General features: G+C 39.8%; 1 protein-coding gene across 2 annotated transcripts; it reads right to left on the bottom strand.

The window, feature by feature from the left end:
• Positions 1–1,682: 1,682 nt before the first annotated feature.
• Positions 1,683–21,729, bottom strand: fbxo25 (F-box protein 25). Of its 2 annotated transcripts, XM_064339211.1 has the most exons (11): positions 21,612–21,729; positions 21,001–21,132; positions 14,012–14,115; positions 13,815–13,864; positions 13,317–13,409; positions 12,735–12,828; positions 10,151–10,335; positions 9,339–9,521; positions 6,391–6,534; positions 3,256–3,282; positions 1,683–2,446 (listed from the first exon to the last, which is right to left on the bottom strand). In XM_064339211.1, the coding sequence occupies exons 2-11, from the start codon at positions 21,123–21,125 to the stop codon at positions 2,357–2,359; spliced, it is 1,095 nt and encodes a 364-aa protein (XP_064195281.1). In that variant the 5' UTR covers positions 21,126–21,132; positions 21,612–21,729; the 3' UTR covers positions 1,683–2,356. The 2 variants fall into 2 exon arrangements, with proteins under 2 accessions (XP_064195281.1, XP_064195282.1); XM_064339212.1 differs by lacking the exon at positions 3,256–3,282.
• Between the last annotated feature and the right edge of the window lie 468 nt (positions 21,730–22,197).

Below are 22,197 nucleotides of genomic sequence, written 5' to 3'. Positions count from 1 at the left end.
TCAGATTGTATGACAATGGAAAAAGAGTTACACTTGGAGTGCTTTTAACCCCATGCACAGTTCTATATTTATCCATTGTCTGTAGCCCCCTCTGAATTTAGCTTTCTGGAAGATAAACATTGATGACAACATCCCACCAATATCAGTTTTTTTGCAATTAAAAAATGTGTGGTTTGTTCTTAAATGTGAACAGAAAGAATATTTTTTCATATGACTGTTTCTTAAAATGAACAAAAGAGGCAATTCCAAAAGCAATTCAAAAGGAAAAATAAAAACATGCAATTCCAGCTGATGGCTTTCCTTGTACATGCCTTATGGCTGTGATTGGAATTAGTTGGTTTTTGCAGCGCTTGTAGACTCTGTGTTTGTAAACCCCACTCACACCTCCTTCATCCTCAACCCCGCCCACAACTCCGTTGAGGACACACCCTCAAACGCTACGAGCAGAATGTCTCTTGAAGAGGTGAGATGGTCAGAGATACTGAAATTTAGGCAGTGTTATAACTATCTTTACACTGAGTTCACCCCTCAGTGTGTGGGAACATTGTATGGTAGCTACTCCATGGTGCCGGTGCAGGTGCAGCTACTCCATGGTACCGGTGTACCTCATTTGGTATTTAGCTGTTCTAGGCCGTTTCATGAAGCAGGATTACTGGGTTAGCTGGATAGCTGCACCAAGTAAAACTTGGAACCCACCCAAATCTGGACTGAAAAAGCAGTTATCCAGCTAACTGAGTAATCCTGCTTCCTGAAATACTCCCTGGACATTTAGTTAGACCAATTCCATGTTTATGTCCCAATTCTATCATAGTTAACTTCCTAACAAGTATGTTAGCTATCTGTAGCCTTTTCAAAGTTGTTAGCAACTTAATTAGCTTTGTTAGTGAAGTTGGCTACACATAATGTCAGCTAGATAGCATGCATGCTGTACTGAATTCCTTTCCAGATTGAAATACATGCAGGTGAATTACCGAGCTAGCAAAGCTGCAACTATAAACAGTAGCAGCAGTTTCCATTAAGGGGGAAAACATCCTGATGGAAGAGCAGAATTTGAAACAAAAGCTACCCAACCATGGGCATCTAGCCTGGTATGGCAGACTACCTAGCTAAAAGTAACATTACTTATACTACTTGTATATATATATTACTTTCGTCCAACAGAAAACAGGCCAACTCCGGGTCGCTTTTCATCCCCTTGGCGAACTTTAGCTGACACCACCTAAGTAAAGTAATTTCAAGGTTGACTAGTTTTTGAACGAGCCCTGTCGATTTGTATTTTTGCTTGCTGTATCTAGGCTTCTTAGCATCTGCCGTTGCAGCATCTGCCGTTGCAGCAGCTGACGTTGCAGCAGCTGACTAGCAACAAACACTTGGAATCTGATCCCAAACCACAGGCTCTGTAGCCACCCCCCCCCCCCCAGGTTGGGTGTCTTGCTCAAGGACACTTCGACATGCCCAGGGCGGGGTTTGAACCGGCAACCCTCCGACTGCCAGACAATCGGTCTTACCTCCTGAGCTATGTCACCCCTTGTGCATCATAGATATGCCTTAGCATAATTATTTTATGATATTTTAATTTTAAAAATCCTGCATAGTATGCCTTTAAATGTTCTCAACTTAAGGACTGGACTCACAATTGCACATAAATGTCAAACAGTACTTCACAATAAGACTGCAACAAATCGAATGCAATTTCTTTATTACTGTTAATCACAGTCATAGCAAATTTCTGAGTACCAATTGTTCAGGCCATTCATACAAGTACGTGTATAAGTTATTGGAATGATAAAGGAATATTACAAAATTCAAAGAAAGAATACAAAATACATTTTCATAAATAGTACTGTTTGCATTTGTCTTCTGATCAAAACAACCAATTAAACAAGTATTGTAAAAAGTCCGGTTACGACGACCTCAAATTTACACTTAAACGTCAATGCCTCAAGATATTTTCACAGCACATCCAGATACACAAAACACAGGAAGTAGAGACCTACAAATCTACAAATGACGTGCATTCCATTACAAAAGGAGAATAGTTACAGACTGACAGACCATAGAAATGTATATTTCACTTTTACCTTCCAAATGAGCAAAGTATTTATCGAATCAAGAACAACCTTGGTCCCACATTGGTTAAGACACTATCCCCTGACATTTCCTCGACATGCTAGTGTAGTCATCTCTTTTTTTCCATTTTTTTTTTCTTATTCCTTCACTTTATATAAATGTGGGGAAGGAAAATATATGTTTGCTGAGCCCTTTTGTACTTAGGCAAAGTCAAAATCATTGTGCGCAGAACAAGTGAAGAATCATGTTTCCCCTCTGCAAGAATCAACAAGCGTATTAGCATGGTCTAAAACCTGAAGAGGTCAATGAAGTGCTGCGGGGAGACGGGTGTGAAGCAGCTGTCCGGATCATTGGCAGTGCAGGGGTGCCCGGAATCCTGAAAGAGAACAAACTTGTGTCAAGCAATACCAGTTTAAGGGAGGAGCTACAGAATCTTTTTCTAAATTTATTTTTTTAAGCTGACGTCTTTGAAAACAGAGGTTACACCCCTTAGGACTGTACAGTGGAGCCAGAATAGTGTACATCCTGTAGACGACTCCCCACAGTTATGTTCAACTACACAGTCAAAGTGAATTCTGAACCTGCCTAGCTAATTCTGTTAAATGGCTACTGCGGTCATTTTTGGGCACGTGTTATTCCATGGTTTGTGACCCAGAAGGGCAAAGGATTTTAATATTTCAACTGCGATTTTATAGGATTCTGCAGTGAAAGCAACCAAAAAATGGCTGAGGGTTACTAGGAAGTAATCAACAAGAAGATACAAATTTAGCACCTCATGTTTGGTGCCAAGATGGAAGTGGTTTAAAGCCTCTACATATTGGCTTCACAAGCCCACTTTGACTTGTGGGAGTTACAGAACGTCCGTGAAACAGAAAAAAATAGCAATTACTGCTGAGTGTTTATAAACTATTAATCTTAATTACCATTTAAAAGAGTTCAATTAATTGAATAAAAATAAATAATAATAAATAATCTGTGTGAAACAGAAGCATTTACTTATTAGACATTTCCGGAACGCTGCTCTCTGACACACTGATATGATAAGTTAACGGGAAAGTCGGATTTAAAAAAGTATTGAGGATCAAAGACAAGACGACAGGAAGACAGCCATTTTAAACGCACAGAGCAACATTAGCGCCACGTTCTGACAGACAGGAAAGCAGGCAAGGAAGACATTTCAGGTACCTTGAACAACAAAGCCAGATGGCAGTCCTTGAGGAAATCAGGGAGAAGGGGGCAGGAGGAGGGGATAGCATGGATGGAAAAGGTCAAAGGTTAAAGATTAGCAAGGAAGGGAGAGCTTTTCTACTGCTGCTTAACATTCCCAGTCATTAATATCACCAGATGCACAAGCTCATAATGCAGGCCTAAATTAAAACAGCAGGATAAAGCTGCTGTTTTTGAATATTGCTTTAACTTGTAATGTAAAGACTGAAGTGTATACCAGTTCCTAAATCGCTACCAGTAATAAGCAGGAAGTGTGCTGGCTAAGTGTTAAAATTATGGACTAGCTCCTTAAAAGACATCAGGGAAACTCAAATTACATGCACGCCATCCAGGATCATTACTAGATTAAAATTTATATCTCCAAACTCTTCATGAGAATTTTCAATTCTTTCTGCTTATGATTTTTAAAAAATGGCCAGTTTTCAAATAATGTCTTTTTGACGCATTCGTTTCATTCAAACTCTTTATATTTACTGACACATCAGTACTTCACTTAAACACAAAAAAATGTTTTTTTTGCAGTTAACCGACATTTAAAATTTCAAGTTTAAATGACTTTTATGTAAGACTATAGTCAAACTGGAAAGTTAGAATACAGTGAATTCAAGAGTTTGAAGTTACTGCTGCGTAGTCCAAACCATAAATTTAAATAAGAGCCAACAGAGTTCAACAGACATGGCAGGACATTAAGTACAGGGAGAGCCTCAATTACAGCAGTATGACTTCTAATGCTAACTATCCATTCTGCACTATGCTTTAGTGCAAGGAAACGCTTAAAAAAGGACACAAACTATGCAGAACATTCCCAGGCATAACATTTCTAGAATGAACCAAAAAACAAAGAACAGACTTGTTTCATGGCCAATTAATGGATACTCTTCCAAAAGTATTACTTTACTGACTGTGATTCAGGGCCTGATAATAATATGTACCTAAGACTCCATCTTATTAAGGCGACCCAACTCGCTTACACATGACCAGGGGTGGTTTTTCAAAGATTAAAGTTAACCCCTAGTTCAGGACTGGGTAAGAAAAACACAACAAAGCTATCTGGAACATGTGCCCCCACAAAACCACCCCCCCCCCATGTAATTAAGGTAGTACATCTGGATTTGCAGCAGGGGGCAGGAGTATTGAGACACTGAAGCGAACGGAGAACGGATGTCAGCATGTGAGTAAGTACAGCAGCATAGCGAAACCCTGATCCTCGACGGCTCTACTAGTTTCTACCCTCCCAATTACCCTGGCTCAATTAGCCTATTAGCTCCACCAACAGAGTTCACTTGCGGAATAGCCCACAGTACAACATTTCAGGCCCTATTTTAACAGTCAAGACACAACTGTCAAAAACTAGCTCTAATGCAAGGTGCTGGCTAATTAGGGTGTGTCCAGCTCAATTTTGGCAATTTGGTGACACCAGGCTTTAGCACCAAATACGGTGCAGTTGTAAATCAGGTTGGTTGCAATGTGAATTAAAAAACTACATGTGTGTTGTGGACGTTTAATTTCATTATTGCCAATTATTGCCCCAAACAGTGTGACAGCGCCACAGCCGGCTGCTAATTTCATAATGGCCGAAGAGCAAGCAGATTATGAGAGCCTCTGTCACAAGCCTCTCTACAAAACATTACTTGTTATAAAACATAACAAAGCTGACACTGAATAGTTTTAATATTTGTGCCCCCCCCCCCCCAAACAATTCCTATTGCAGCACCCAACACTCGTTGACGCAAATGTATTTACTGCAGACCGGGGAACTACCAAACCTGGCACAGGGAACAAATATTCTGTTTGTCGGAGACAAAACTAGCAATTTCACTTGGGCCGAGGCGCGTCCGTGCTTCCGTTGTCACAAAAAACGGACCCTGCATCTTCATCGGTTTATCGATGAATGCTGCTAAAATGTCAGATCATCTGAACAACTGGGCTGATTAAGCAATTACGATGAGAAGCTGGCATGAAATCCATACAGAGATATGGTCCTCATGGAATAGGGCTGCTCACCCCAGTACTTTCTCAGGAGTACAGAGAAAGGAGTTTCAGTAGGGGAAGCCATTAAAGTCTGGGGTCAGAAAAGGGCACTTCACTAGTTGCACACTAGTACACTTTAGTGGTGCACTACACTTCAGTGTTGCATCTTAGAGTACATCAGGAATACAAATATTGAACTACAAAGCAACAAGTGCCCAAATGTTTTTAAATTGCACCCTTATGAAAAAGTTACACATTCAGATTAGAATACATTATACATCCGTAAGGAATTACAGGCTACCCAAAAATGCATAGGACTGTACATATCACATATTTTCATCACATTTATCATATAATCTAATTTGTTCATTTTATAAAATAAGATAATCATACAAGTAATATATATCGTATGAGTCCTGTGCTGTATTTTAATGTTCAAACATGTAGAAAATATTCTATATTCAATGGAATCAAACAAAATAATACTTTTAAAATGAAATTCAAGTCAAGTAGTCAAGTTTCTGAAAGTGTCACAAATATTTGTAATTTATGCATCCTCCCTTCTCAAGGATGACTTGAGAATCTTGTATAGTGTTTTGACAGGGAAATATTCAGGGAGCTCCCTTCTTCCCCTGAGCAACTGTATTAGAATAAATATATATAATTTCTTTTTTTGAGTAAAAAATAGTGCTCATTACCTGCATTGTGTACTAAATGTATGCATGTTGTTACACATGGTTTTGTATTAAATCCTGACTGTGCCAGTGTCAACTCTATGCATATTTAACAACATGCACAATATGCACTAAATTATGTTTCAACAAGGCTTACAGCATGACACTGATGCTGCACATGAACTCTTTCACAAGAACTCACAATTACAAGAATACGCATTATTCAGAGAGCTCAACAGGCCCAGTGGAGACTATGGAGTGTCTGGCTCATCATGAGGGAATGAAGACTTCCTTAAGGCCTGCCTTTCGCAATCAGGAATGGTCACACTTGGCTTCCAAGCTTTACAGGTACATTTTTTAAAACTTTGCCCAACAGGATTAACATGTTTTTTTCAGTTGGGTAAAACTGGTTATGCCACAGACGCAGCATGCAGGTACCGGTACCTACCTTCCAGAACAGAATGCTACAGTGCCGGCAGAAGTGCAGCGTGTCTCCGTACTGCTCTCTTTTCGGGTAATACTTCTGCAGCGTGAAGTACATCAGCTTCCAGTCTACGTGGCCCTTCTCCGACAGAATTAAATGCCTACAGAACTGAAAGACAAAGCGAGACAAAACCTTACTGTTCTCCGTTCAGGCCCTCATAATAGGGCCCTCAGTTTTCAACAGGCTGTGAGATTATTTTGCGTCTTGATGACTGTGCACATAATCTCACAGTAGAAGTGCTCCTGTAAGCACCCATTTCAGTTAAGTATTACGACCTGTCTGGCTTTGCAAACATTCATATTTAGTGTGTATAAGGCTCTCATGCCAAATGAATGAATGAATGAATGAATGAATTTATTTGATGAAAAAACACATATAATACTGCACTGCAGTCATTACATACATTAAAAATCACCGAGAATGAAAACACAAAGCCCGAAGGCTTATTTCCATTGCGGTCCTCTAGTTCTTTCGTTTGGAAAGTGCTCTGAACATAATCTATGAAAATCATTTCATATATTAAGTGTATTTTGATTATTGTGATTTATTGTCAAAAGATTTAATAATGCACTGTTGCTATCTATTAAGAAATTGAACTCACACAACAAGCAATGGTTCCAGATGAGAATCAGCCCCACTTCATGTGTGTATTGAGCAGTGTTGGCTGGTTAAGGCTGAGTTATGTGACTCCCCTATGTACTTCAATTAAAGGGCAGCTAATGGAATCCGCTGAGGACTCAGGACCTGGCCTGTCATTCTCCCTCAAGACCATGCCTCGTCAGCCCTCTAGTGGCCATTTTCTGTAACACAAGCCACATTTTACAACAAAGCATGCGCTGCCCCATTGTTTCCCCATGAGTGCCAATATCCCAAAAATAAAACACACCTGTTGCGTCTTATAATTATGTTATAATCAGAGCTGTTTTAGTTATTAGTTTGCTCTCTGAAGACACAAACTATTCTTATTAATTTATTATTAATAAATTCCACAACCATAGACTTCCCAACCCACATTACATGGCTTGTATTTTGTTAAGCGATACTTTTTAAACTATAAAGCTTTTAAAAATGTACAACCGCCATTGAAAACTCTATGCATGCTTCATATTTCGAAACGAACCGGCTTTGTGCATACTACGTCCATCAGGGAAGTGGACTCAAAAGAGAAGCAGACCAGAATCTCTGCATGTGGAGTGGACCCAGCCTGCCGTTGCACATCTTTGCAGTCTACAGCCCTTCTATACTTTCAGCTGGCTGCATGACACAAAGAAGTGCACATAACACTGGATATGTTATGATCTGAAGAAAACTGCATCATTCGATCACTGCAGGTGCGTCCCTGATTCCATTCTGGTCCAGTGGATTTCAATAAAGCAGCTTAAACACTGGAAAATGAGTCCTTTAATTTTTGTACTGTCCTGGCTGAAAATGAATAAAATTAATCCTCTGGGAAAAGGCAGTGGTGTCCCTCAGATTTTGAGGGGAGGGGGGGGTGATTTTGAAAATGAACAACAGAAATTCTGATCAAATGACTTGAAAGTGAAGGAGAGAAGAGCCAACACAGTTAATGAGCTGTAAAAAGTAAGTTAAAATGGGAACTTTAAACGACTGTTGCCAGCCAGATTGATTCCTCAGCTGCTTTTAGCTTCCTCATTCTTTGGCACTTAGACAACCTAAGATAGTGTGCACAGCATTAAAGGCCCCCATATATTTGACTCGCTAATAATGCAGTGATGCCACGCTCAAGGTTAAGGTGTGCGAGGGAGAGTTTATGCAAATAGTAGATCAAAGATGATTGGCCGCTTTGAATGAAGAATCCAGAATCTCCGTCAGATCTGAAGCCAAACCTAACCAGTTTGTTGTCTGGTGAATTTTGAGCAAATGTGGTGAAATGTCATGCTTTACGTTTTGCAAACCAGGCACTACATTTACATCAAGTAATTTAAATCACCAGAGTCACACCATGTGTGAAACAAAAGAAAAATCACAATGGATGCATTCCAGTGATGTATTCCTCTGGCTCAGCAATTTTCAATTAGCGCTGTTCCTTTATAATTATAATTCACAGGTATGATACCACACTGCAGTACACTACTACCATCACAACCACTACCAGCACTATTACCTCTGCCACTACTTTCAATTGTGGAACTCAAGTACTTAAAATACTTACGGGAGGTAAGAATACACTGTTTTCACTATACCACTTGAGCCTTTGGCAAGCGGAGTTCATTCTGGAACTCTTTATCTCGTTAATCTTTACAGTCTTTAACCAAATAAGGAAAATGCGTGTGAGCGCCACTGTGCCCTGAATGGAGATATTATATGGCACCAGGTTGACGGTTATAGTTTTCAGCATGGCAAGTTGTGACCTTATAAAGGGAGGACAACGGAAGCTTCTTTCAGTTGCTGTTTGTTTCTGTAGCTTTGTTTTTGCGGCACGATCTTTAATGAATCCCCAAAGAACCATCCTTGAGCTGATGGTACACAAGGGTAAAGAGACTTACGAGACACCCTAAACAACAGGCTATGAAAACATTTCCTTTTATATTCCTCAACATAACATGCTGCTGATGTTTGATCAGCTGCTTAAAACCTCAAGGCTGCCCAACCCAGGTCCTGGAGATCTACAGCCTTGTAGGTGTCAATTTCAACCCTTATTTGGCATACCTGATTCTACTAATTAGAAGCTCAATGGGATGTCTAGCTGGTGAATGTGCTTCATTAGTGCCGGAGTGAAAACTACAGCGCACTCTAGCTGCATGACATAAGACAGATGTCCAGGTTATGCTGAATTTTGTTTTCACCTTCCAATCAGCCTCTAGCTCAGGACACGGGCTGAGGACCCCTGGGATGTGTGCAAAGTGGTTTCCTGACATCTGCTTGGGATTTAGGAACGCTGCAGCTCATACCTGTTTCTCCGCAAAGTGAAACTGACACAGTTGCTTCCACAGCTGCCGGTCCTCACTGAGCATGTGCAGAGTGGGCGTGGTCTGTCCCAGGTTGATGATGTCCCAGGCATCCGAGAACTTGTACAGGATGTTATTCTGCATGTGCAGCGGAAGGTCGCTGAGTGTCATGCCATTGGTTACTTGCTGAAAGACACACAGAACCATTACTGCAGCCATGGATTTGCACTCGCATTCCCAATGATATAAAGGAAAAAAACTCACCCTGTTACATTAAATGCAAATGTGTTGTTACTTACAGTATGTTTGTTGCTGTAGTAAGACAGCATTATTCATTTCCATAAAATTTAAATTGAGCGTTTTTACAGTTCTGTGACTATAATCCCATCAGAGCTAAAAGAGCCATTCTTAGTCATCACTGAAACGAGATGGGGTCAGGTCAGGGGAGATGAAAAACTTTGCAAATGCACATTGTTCAAATCAACTGCTGAAGATTTACTTATAATTTTCTCATTCATTTGAAAGGAATATGCAGAGGTTATAGGAGAGGTTATTGAAGACCAACGTACAAAAAAAAAAAAAAACGTAATTCAATCCAAACCCGAAAAGCCTTGTTTTTAGAGATCGGCAGGATTTTATACAATAAAGTAACACACAGATAAAGCATGTGTGGTGTGGGAACCAGCAATTCCTTAATCAGACATTTTGAGTTCTCTGCAGTTGTCTGGCAAATGGATGTTTTATTTTGATGAGGTACAACTGGGGATTTACCAATCAAACCTCAGGGGTTGACCAGCTCCTCTCTACCCGCCTACCTTGGGGATCTGAAGGTTGTTGAGCTGCTGTTGCCAGCTGAGAATCGTCTCCAGTCTGCAGACCCAGATATTGATGTTCCCTACCAGCACACACTTCCCAACTTCCCGAATTAGGATACAGAGAGTGGAGCTCAGGTCCTGGAGGAGGTCTTTGATGAGGCGAGGGTTCTGCTGGTCTTCAAGTACTGTGTTGAAAGAGAAAAGAACAGCACAGCTCATATTTGACAAACCTCAATAAACCATTAGCCACTCATTACTGTACATTACAATCACTTGGTAGATGTTCAGACGTCCAGAATTGGAGAACATCAGCGTAGCTCTCGAGTCAGTCAAAGCCACTGCTTTCAGAATAAAACTTGGGTGTGACTGAACTAACATCCTTATTTCTTTTAAACAGCAAGTTGACCAACACCTTAATTCAGAAAGAGGGTTCACAAATAACTTTGTCAAATAGCGGCCACTATTTTAGTATGTCTTTGATACGCCCAGCAATACGACAAAGCCAGTAATCATGAAACGATCTAGTTTGGTGACCCTGTGGTTACTGTCCACCCTAAACAGGAAGTCTGTGGCTTTAATCGCAAACCCAGTTCTAACTAAAGATTTAAAAAATAGATCAGCAGTCAACATTGTGGAGACAGGTAGAGATGTGGCCCTGTTCCATAATGTTTCATGCCACAGCAACCGGTATAAACCATGAACCATTCATCCTTTGAACGATTAAACCTTTGAGCTATTCATCCTTTGAATGATTCAATCTTTGAGCCATTCATCATTTAAATGTTTAAAGCTTTGAGCCATTCATCATTTTTTAAAAATAAATTTGAAACCCAATGCGGGCCTGAGCATATCCAATTCCCACCCAAATTTGGAATGGCCAACCCTCTGAAATCAGAGTTTGTACTTTGTGTGAACCCCACAGCTGGTTCGGGAAAGTGTAGATTTACATGGTTCTCCTCCTCCTCTGAAACACATGGTGTCGTCTGCTGCTTCTTTTCACACCGCGGGCTACAGCTCAGCTAGCATTGAGCGAAGTCAGAAGAACGCCTTTCATATGTGGCTTTGACCGCAATCTACGGGTGCCTGATCGACCATCACGGGTCTCTAGACAGCAATGCACACAAAACCCTAACCGACTGAACCCTCCTATTCCCTGGGTGAAGAGGTTAGCACTGGCACGGTCCGGGTTCAATCCCAGGCTGTGAGGCTCATCTATGGTGTGGTGCCTTAACTGAATGAGCCACCCAGCAGCCCCGAGCCATTCTTCCTTTCAATGATTCACCCTGTGAGATATTCACTCCTGGACGCTACTTCAGTTGGCTTATTAATAATTAGAACTACAGAGATAAAAGGGACTCGGAGCTCAACCTAAGGGCTTCAGTGGCAGTACCATGAGAATACAATAGCTTGGAAATCATATTGTCTGCCATTGTGTGTTGCACATGTTTGCTAATTATGTTAATGTTTAAGTTACGTATTTTGGTTATAGATTCCAGTCAACCTGTACCACAGTCAATGTACAATGCGTATGTATGTGATTTGTATTAAATTTTTGTTTTCTGGTTTCCATTTGGCAGTATCGTCCCCGTATTGCCATGCAGGAGTGACTCCGGCTGACTGGATGTCTGAAACCTGACAGTACTAGCTGCTGTGAGAGCTCTGCTCCTCTGATGCACTGCATAGCTGAATGCAGAGTGACACACCCCTATTCTACAATAGAATTAGTGGAGAGTGTTAAAGTAATAGGCTAATGCATGTATATGGTCAGCAATGAAAAAACAGACCAACAAATATGAAGACAGCAATGAGATAAACTAAAGAATAGGATCTGTCATTAAGAAGACAGGCCAAGGAATACATCAGGCCATTTCAAATTTTGCAGTTTAAAAGAAGAGTTGCTTCTGCCTACAAATATGGAAAAAAGCTCAGTCTTTGACCTTACAACAATGGGCCCTGACCTTTATGGTTATGGCACATTCAGAGCATTAGTCTTGCTCCTGGGGGCCTGAGGCATTGAACCTCCTGAGTCTGCTCTGCTATTTATTATGCAGTTTTCTTTTATTATTTATTTTTGTCTTCATTCCACTAGGGCTTCATTAGTGAGTCTCCTTTTATAGGGGGAGTTCTATGTTTGGTTTCTGCTGATGTTTTGTATTGGTACATGTTTTTGTACATGTTTAGAATGTCCATGATGGCGCTAATTATACATTTGTATATTTTTGGCTTGTTCACCAAAACAGTTTTTTACAAAACCCTCAGACAAAAAATAAACTGAGTTCATCGTCTACATTTCACTACATTTCCAAAAAACAAACTCCACACAGAAAACAGCTTCTGAACCCAGCAGCACAGTCACAGGTTAGATTCTCAGTAGAGACGATCCCTGCTTTACCTACTCTGGTAAAATTCAACTACATCATTTTCTGACAACTCCAGAATGCTATGCCAACCTATCACTGTCAAGTGCAGCACACAACAATGTACTTAGGGTCAAGAGTCCATTCAATATGGATTGATTTCAAAGTAGCTTGGTTCTTCCTGCATTCCAATGCTGTAGTCTCACAGTGGACTTTGATTGTCTCACCCTTTCTAACGATCTTCTCCAGGACGTTGAAGTAGTTCTTCTGGGCAGCTCCGCTCAGGGATGTCAGCTGAGACTTTGCTATCAGCTGCAGCAGCTGGACACAGGGTAAAGAGTTATAAGGTGAGGCACACTGCTTAAGCTGAATGAGCAATGCTGAGAAATGTTTAAATATTAATGACTCCCAATAAGATCCTTTCAAAATGCACCTAGAGTTGTACCGTGAAATAAAATGTTAGTGTCTGATTATAATGATGATTTAAGGAGAATTAATCGTACATTTTATGAAACCAAAGATTATAAGTCTAAACTGAACAAGAAGGAAAGCACTAATCACACACTGTCAGAAACTGTCAGAACAGGGCAGATTCACATTTTACATTATGACATTATAAGCTAGATTTCTGGCATATTGCCTGCCTCTTATAACGTATTGCAGGTCCAGTTCAAAACCAGAACAATCGGCCTCATTAGAATGAGGTCATGTCTGCATAGTTATTCATAAAATACAAAGGTCATGAGTACTACCAGTAGGACTAGTAGCAAGCATCACAAGGCCAATAAGTCAAATGCATTATGTCTTACTTTCACCACATAGTTGAACCTCCGGATGTCTTGTATAGCACTGGAAAAATCCAGGCGATTGAAGGCCTCTCCTAATGTACAGTAGCCATGTCTCTTTCAAACAAAGCACAAACAAAAAATAGCACTTGCTTCATGTTGGATGGGACAGAAATTCAGCATTATGACATACTTTTTCTAATGACTGGACAGAATGAATAATACTATAAGCTCACACAACTAGCTAAAGTAGTTATCGGAAGAAGAAAAACCATGTGCTAGATATGTAGTGAAAGACCTAACTAGGTAACATGTGCTATGGTTAGTTTTGGGAAAGCCATACGGCTCTAAAATTGTACTTTAAAAACTTTAAAATTGCTCAGGCCTCAAATCCTGTGAAATCTACAGAGATATACAGTGGATCACAGAGGGATATGCCAACTATAACTGGAATGGCACAGGTTTAAATGGTTATGAAGAGAGAAGCAGATGTTTACATTGCATTTCCAGGCCGATACTTACTTCTCTAGTGCTTTCTTTCTGAACATAGATCCACTTCTCTTGGTAGAAAACTAAAAAAAAAGAGAAACATGGTCAAAACAGAACAGCACTGTTTTGGCACTGTCACTTCAACAGAGCTAAAAGGTCTTCGGACAACTCATTTCATGTTTGTCTTGGGACTGTTAACAAAATAAAATACAATTGCGTTTTATGCTTACACTGTGATTTGGTGTTGTTATTAAAAAAATCTTTTTTCCGTTTTTTGGTGGCTACTTCACAGACATCTCCCACAAACAGGTTTTCTTTGTTTTCCTCCTGCATTCTGTTTGGAAAGACACAACTGGCATTAGTAACAAAAAAAAAAACTGTCCGTCAAATCACATTGCAAATGAATATGCAAACAGAACAGTAGTACAATTTGTGAAGACAAATACTCCACAATAGCAAATTAGGAGCTTCCAATTACACCTACACATAGTACAGTATTTAGATGTGGGCAGTAAAACAAAAACACCAATGTAAAATCCATTAGTAGCCAACAGCCAAAGCAAGTGTCCAATGTGGCAGTTTAGGATTTAGGACTTCATACATTGCATACAGATATTTTTTGCTTGTTTGTTTGTGTAAAGCTTTTATTTTCATTCACCAATATACCAATGTAAAGCTTAAATTATTTATTCAAATATAATGAGAAAAATATTTTTATTGTTATTATCTTCGAAGGCTGAAAGAAGGCAAGTCCTCTTTATACCAAGGGGGAGTTTAGCCATTTAAGAGACACAAACATTTACCAGCAGAAATTGACAAGAGCTGAACAGGGGTGATTTACAATGGTAGATTCATATGGTAGAATGACACTCAGTATAACTGGCTGCAGTATTTTCAATATGCCCACCTTCAGATTCAATATGCATCAAAGCAACTAGTGAGCTGCTGTAACTGCCGCTGTAAAGAGCACTGTACTAGTTAAAGTAACTAGTTAAAGATGGCAAAGAAAGGCACCATACAGTGGCAGTAACAGCCTTGCCGTTTGCCTTCCTTAAAGCTATCAAGTTTTTAAAGCTATAATTTTCAAGCCAAAATGCTTTGTCCGTCGATGTGGAAGCGTCGCTGCATTACTGGTTGAATAACGACTCTATTTTTAGTATTTTAGCTTTAGCTTGTTTGGATGAACTCTGCAGTGTATTTGGGCACCACTAAGAGACGTTTTACTTGTCATCTTGAGAAACCATGTAGCCTAATCACTCTCCGACCTGATTTAGGGAGTGATGCTAGTGAGTGATGATATTTTCGGTAGCTTTATTCAGCTCCACATTTTGTTTTAGTTGTCTTTTTTTTAGTACTGCTCAGATATTTTCTCTTTATATTAGCAATGACTATTTCAAGAAAAAACAGGTATAAACTGTGTTCCTCACTTTCGAGGACGTTATGCATATGTCCATTGGTCCACTAGTAAAGGCATTAACCTTTGTACAAAATAATTAATTACAGTGAAAGCACGCTAAACACGGAGTGATCATGCTCTATGCACACTGTAAGAGTCCTTATTCTTCCCAGCAGAGGCACATTTGCATATATTTTCTTTGTATTTCCACAGGAACTACTTTGTTCCCCAAACCACCACCAGGTGGCAAATGTGAGCACTAAAAACCATTTCTGACAGTCTCTGAATTTACAGCAAATGAAAGAGGCATACCGAATGAATTACTAGTGGCTTATACTGTAGATCAAAGGCTGATGATCAATGCCTCAAACCCTTGACTTAAGTACTTTCACCTGGCTACTCCTGCAAAAAAACTACCCTATTAGACAAACGAGTGGAGATTGAAATCTTAAACCCTCCTACATAGTTCCAAATGCACTTATCCCAATCAGCAATGTATGTATGAAGTGAGTATGAAACAGCCAGTGTACACTGAGTTTATGTTTAACACTTATGTTCTGTGGGAGGGTGAGAAGCTCTCCTGTCCAATGTGATCACTGAAAACATACACAGGCCAACACATGAGGGTCAAATGAAATCAGAGCTTTGATCATCCAGCTAATGGTGAAAAAATGTCCTTTCCAGACAGTGTTTCCCAGCTCTCAAGTTACAGTGGCTTATTGGGTGAAGCCTCTGTCCACACACTGGTCAGCTGTGGGTGCAGTCGCCAGCCAAGCTGTTCACCATGCCGCCTCTCACCATGTCTTTTCTGGGCAAGCCAGAGCAAAAGAGATGGATCAATGAACTGCACTTCATGGCCAAATGTACGTGTACACCTGACATCCAACATCTCATCCAAAATTATGGGCATTAATATGGAGTTGGTCCACCCGTTTCTGCAGGGATTTGCTTCCATTCAGCCTTTAGGTCATATAGTGCATGTCTGCAGTAGCAGTTATGCCTGACTTAATTCCTGCAAAACAACACGGAATGAAGAAAGCTCCATGTTGCCACAGACATGCCGGAATGATTCGAAGCAGTGCAGATCACTCATGCACAGGTCATTCCAAAAGCACAGTGTGCTCTCTTTAAAAGCCCGGTTCGGCGATGCTGACGCAGGTTCTTCATAATTGGAGGCACCTAGTTACAAGTAAACAATGTTTTGTACACAGCTGCAGTACACTATTTGTATAATTATAAAATACACAAAAATACACAAATGAAATAACCCTTAATATTTTTTCCAGAATAACAAGAATGCAACAAATGGTGCACACAGCTTCATCGTAAGTTTAGACATAATTTAACTGACAGGGTTTGTTTGATTAACCAAAAAAGTTACGAAATATGCGACTGACCTTTGCTAACAACACACACAAATTAATGGATCCCTCCAAACTAATCTGGAAACTACTGGACCGTGAATATTGAAGAATGATTTGCGAGAGGAACTGCTTGCATGATATACACTAAACCAACATTTCACTGAGAATTCCTGAACCAAGCCCAAGGACAACAGGCACCAGAAAAAGGGAAAAATTTTCCATCCGTCTGCCCCTGGTGATCCCAGGGCTACATGGGTAAAGACATTGTGATCTGCCCATCAGACTTGTGCCCCTTTCTACAAGAACAAAGTACTTTCTAGAAGGTAGGATCAACTGCTGCATTCCTTATAAGCGCTGGTGTGACATCAGCAGCAAAGCAGGTAGCTAAATTGTCCTATACTTCATAACTGCCCATAACAACAGCTCCAGCTGCTCCATTCTCTGTTTCTTGCTCATACCACAATCTAACTTTATGCTGTAAGATTACACCCGAATAGTTACTCTCAGTCGTGACCCTTTTGACTCCGCATCAGCACTGTCCGTTTGCTAAACCTGCGTGTACAGTGGTCGTGTCAACACAGGATGCTGCATTTTTTCATTCAGAAAAACAGCCAAAATGCAAGAAAAACACACCGTGTTCCATAAACACAGATACTCTGAGGTTTAAAAAAAAAAAAAAAAAAAAAAAGATTACAATGCCAATGACCCAGACTTGAACCACAACTAAATAATTACTTCAGTTTCTTTGTGCCAATCGTCTTTCAGTGTCTGACATCTGTGTTGTTTATTGATTTACACAGCCATATTTACAGAGCCACTGGTAGAATTCGGAGAAGAAAAGAGCACTTAATTTGAATGAACAGTTGAAAATGAGATGTCACAATCTAGCTACTGTGCTCAACATGAGTAAACTGAAACAGAAATCGCTCCAAGGGTTTTTTAAATATGACTAGCCTGTGTGGCAAAAATGAGTTTTGATCAGAACGGCAAACCGTTAGTTGTAGTTTAAGTCATCCCACTAATCCCACTATTTCATGCCACTTCTGTTACAAGTGCCACAATAAAATTATCAACAACATACATTTATTGAGTTATTATTTCAGTTGGAATATTTTTGCAAAATAGTTATTTTTATCAGAACACAAGTCAATTTGTTAATGTCCCGCGTTCCAAAGACTTTCATTTTGAGGCTTTTTTTTTTTTGTACCTCTCTGCCTTATCAGTTCATTTAGATCTCAGTAGTGCCATCATAAAAACTCTTTCCAGTGGTTTGTACACTCTGTGTTGTTCTAAAAAATCAGATGCTCACAACTAATAAATCATACTTTATGGTTATTTTTTGCTCACAAAGTTCACAACAATACTATAATCAAGGTTTGATTAATTTACATGGGATTTGACTTTTAAGGTCTGCTTTATTCACCGTTCCACCAACCTTCACAAGACCTCAAGGCCATTTTTCCCGAGAAAACAAAGAACCACAAACCCATAACCTGCACAAAACCCCAGGCACCAACAAGAAAACCAAAACATTGACTGAAAGAAAAATAAAAACCAAAAAAGATAAACAAAAGAGAGAAATAAAAACGAAGACCCAAACCAAACCACTCAATTAAAAAGAAGATAAAAATATATAAATATAAATACATAAATACATGAATAAGTAAAAATAAAACCTGCCCACCAACCCACCTCCCTCCCCCCATTCAACCAGTCCCAATTTACATGGGATTGAGCGACTGCTGTTTTACAAAATAGAATGTGAAACCTAAAACCATGTACCTACAACCAGATACGCTTGTTAGGCGCTTAAAATATTGTTTTGTCATTGCAAATTCTTAGCAGATGCCTACTTAAAAGTTTAGTTGCTAGGGGTGTCAATTCAGGGTTTCTCATAGTTCTTGCGCTAACAGCCAACACCAAGTACAATGTTGCAGGTAGTGAACCAAACTTTTATTTTAAATAATTCTGCCAGTGAGGTTTAACAGTATAGAAGTATCAGAACAGAAAGAAGAGAGGACTGGTACATGTCATCTGCCAGCAGGACACCCTGGTGATTATGAGGCACAGTGTAATGTAAACCTCACATGCACTGGAAACTGGCTCCAGCACTGGAAGGTGGAAGAATAAGTAGCTACTATAGTAACCAGATGATCAGCCCCTGTTTTCATTCTGTCCTCTGCAATTCTTTACTTTAGAAAGTTTCTGTTGATACTACAATTGCAATTTATAGACATTCATGAAACAGCATGTCAGTAGACAGCAATACAGAAATTTCAAATACCATTAAATTTCTAAATGTATTTATGATTTTTCAATAGCCCCATAAAGACAAATCTGTTTCAAATCTTATTAACTCAAAGGTTGGAAAATCCCAGCCAATGAAATTAAACAAAAACAACCGACTGTTAAATTTAAATGCAACACAGATGTAAAATATGGGCATGATACTGGAGACCCAACATCTCAGAACTAATCTTATTTTTCAAATGGAGGCAAAACGGGAGGATAAATGCTTTGAATTCTTCAGAGGTACAAAGGCTTCTTTAGTGCATCCCAAGCATGCTACGCCAACAGACATGGTCTCAACAAACAGCCTGCACGGCCAGCGACATGATCTACTCACAGTCCTGTCCTTAAACCAAGTGAAGCTCAAGCATACATATGCGATGACACACTAGCAGAAGTAACCTTAGCCAACCTATTGTCTAGCGAGCCCATTATTCACCTGTATTTGACTGCTTTTTGTTCAGTTTACTTCCCTCCTCTACCCGACAGGCTAGGTCCTGCCTCCATTCTGCAGCTGTAATTATAGGATGCGCTCAGCTCGTGTTCTTTCTGGATGGGCTGCTTTGACACTTTGGCAGTGATTAGAATGTGTGCTCCACTGTACCTTGAGAAGCGTAGCATACAGCTTACTTGGCCTAAGGGTTGCCAACAGTCCCTTGCATAAGTATGGGACACAAAACATTTAATGTTGCTTACTTATCAAATCAATTACATCAGAGGCACATGGGACCAATATAGGAAATTTATTTTGGTTAATATTTGCAAGCGCCATCTAGTGGTTTGATTTTTCAGTCACCTTTTCTGATGTTTTAGTGCGTGTCAGAAATAATTCCCTCACAGGTGAAATCTGCAGAGTATAGGGAGACACAGGGCAATGGCTGTTCAAACGTGAGGGAAAAATTTTTGGCTGAAAAGAGAGATGTCCCATCTGGCATCTGTACAGTTGCACACAAACAAGACCTTAAGATTCCTTCTCCAGTTCAACTCAACTGTGCTTAATGCATCTCATTATTGGACCACCAATCTTGTATATAGCAGTATGATCCATGGACATAAACAATCCACATAATCTAATCATTTTCAGAATGAACATTTTTGCAACCCCGAAGTAATTGCAATAAATATGAGAGAGGATTGGTCATAACAAAACAATCTATGAAAAAGCAGCAGGGAATTGAAACTATTAGGGTGAGACCCATGGTAATTTGCTCTACTTTAATAAAAGAAAGGCACAAGGTAATTAACAATAATGATTAAAAAAGCTACTGTCTTCTCTTAGTTCAGTGCAATCAGAAGCAATAAATCACATTTTATTGTTCTCAAGGTTATACTTCAACTCAGCTTGCTCCTAACAACTCCATTTGATCTAAATGGTCAGATGATCTTAAAAAAAAATAGCCTCACATGATTCATGTTAGAAGTTAAGACAATCACATTATCGCTTGTCTGATTTGTGACAGATCAGAAATGTCATCATTTAGTTCATAATTCATATTTTACAAGAGGACTCTTGTAAGAAAGCCAGATAAGCTACACTGACTTCAGGCTGCCCACCAATCAGTAGCAACTAGTAGAGGGGAGAGACTGATTGGTGGTGGCCTATTTTAGCTCATGATAATCTGTGGACTGGGGCAATAGAATCCATACTGTACATTAGAAAGGTAAAAGTCTACGTATATTCACGCAAAATTATTTGAACATCACCCCTTCTGCTCCTGGCCTTCGGTAGAACATCAAACTACGTATTACAGCTATATTAATGAGCGACACTGTATCGACCGCTTTTCTCACATTGCTTAGCATAACACAAATGAGCGTAACACAATGCATAACACAAATGAACTTCACAACAAATGGTTGTTGCGATAATACTGTAGGTTGCTAGCTCGCTTTTCTATAGTAATTAAGATGCATACGTATTTAAACACAATAACACGTATACCTATTTTATGTGCATTTAAGTTTGACGTTAGGGCGTCAATCGTGTTGAACCAAGAATTGTTTAATCGCTTACCCCCTTGGATGAGCTCAAGTTTTGTGACCCAACAGTAAGGTCAGTGAGTAGATGCTACGCACACAAACGAATTTTAGTACTGGCAACGTCATTAACTGTGAATTTAAATGGCACTAAAACAAGTGGTGCTTTTTAAAGGGAAAGGCCAAGTCTTACTCTTCCAAATCAAGTTCGTTGTTTCCTCCCAAATCATGGCCATAAAACTCGAAACGCTTCCATCCGTCTTCGGTCTTTATCCAGCTCCATCCTGGTGACCTCCAGTCCTGGCCCAAGAAAGGCATGCTTCAACTAGTTCAATAAAGAAAAGATCAACAATGCGCCATAATTAGCCAAGACATCCCGCTTATATTTAAGTTACCTTGGCTAACTAGGTAGAGATGGAGAGCTGGTTTAAGCAAGCTACGCCGACATAATAGAAACAACTATTTTCGCACAACTGCCATCACTGATAGCTATATAACCTAAAATCACAAAATAGGTATGTTTAACAGTTTTAAACTATGTCCCGATTGGCCATTTTCTTGACTATGTATGTGGCTTATTCTTTATAATTTTACATCGATAAAACTAGCTGTCAGTCGACCTAGCCAGACGAATTCAGCAAGCTGCTTTTGCGAGGATAATAATGCAAAGACAGCTTGGAAAAACCAGCTAGTAAATAAAGCTACTAAGTAAATTCTGATAAACCGTTCGGATTCGGGTATTAATGATCATTGGTGTATGACAGACACCTCAAACTCTATAAATGAAAAAGTACTTCTCCTCACCAAACGCTCTTCCTTTGTTGCAATTGAAATTCTGTCTCCCCCTAGAAATATTCACGGAAGTAAACAGTCTCTTTATTGGAATGTGGAACGCCTCTTCGGGTTATTTGATTGGAGACTTTGTTTGTATTTACCGTGTTGCTACCCAATATCTCGCCGTCGATTGGTCTGTGTGGCTTTCAATCAAATTGTATTTTGTCTGCTGTGTTTTGCTAAGGCATCTACCAACACGTGACTGAGAACCCTGCACATGTCCTCGTGTTTTGGTTTTGGAAAGGGCGATGGGAATAGTGAGGTGATACCCCTGACAGAACTGAATATGCTCTATTCATTTGAGTAATTCGAAAGAAAAAACATCTTCATCTACTCTTCCCCCTCGGTTAGAGGAAAGTAGGCTACATGCCAGCGTGCCAGGCACAACCTCCGCTGCATTTGTTTAATTACGGAAGAACCTTTGTTTTAAGAAAGCTCGCTGGAAGTAAGTCGACAGTAGCTATTGTGCCTTTCTGGTTTCTGAGTACCTGACAGACAGTGTAACTAATGAACACGTACACAAGCATGTTACGTGGACCTACGAGTGCAACATTAT

This window comes from Anguilla rostrata, chromosome 6 (assembly GCF_018555375.3).
Source record: "Anguilla rostrata isolate EN2019 chromosome 6, ASM1855537v3, whole genome shotgun sequence".
Classification (NCBI taxonomy): domain Eukaryota; kingdom Metazoa; phylum Chordata; class Actinopteri; order Anguilliformes; family Anguillidae; genus Anguilla; species Anguilla rostrata.
Note: the sequence above shows the minus strand (reverse complement) of the source record. Positions and strands in the feature narration are given on the sequence as shown.

Excerpts from the sequence above, each read along its gene's own strand:
- fbxo25 (XM_064339211.1), bottom strand. The coding sequence starts at position 21,125 with ATGCCTTTCTTGGGCCAGGACTGGAGGTCACCAGGATGGAGCTGGATA. Across the intron at positions 13,410-13,814 it reads AGAAAGAAAGCACTAGAGAA|AGACATGGCTACTGTACATT; the intron begins GTAAGTATCGGC and ends TTTGTTTGAAAG. Across the intron at positions 10,336-12,734 it reads GGAGAAGATCGTTAGAAAGG|TACTTGAAGACCAGCAGAAC; the intron begins GTGAGACAATCA and ends CTTTCAACACAG.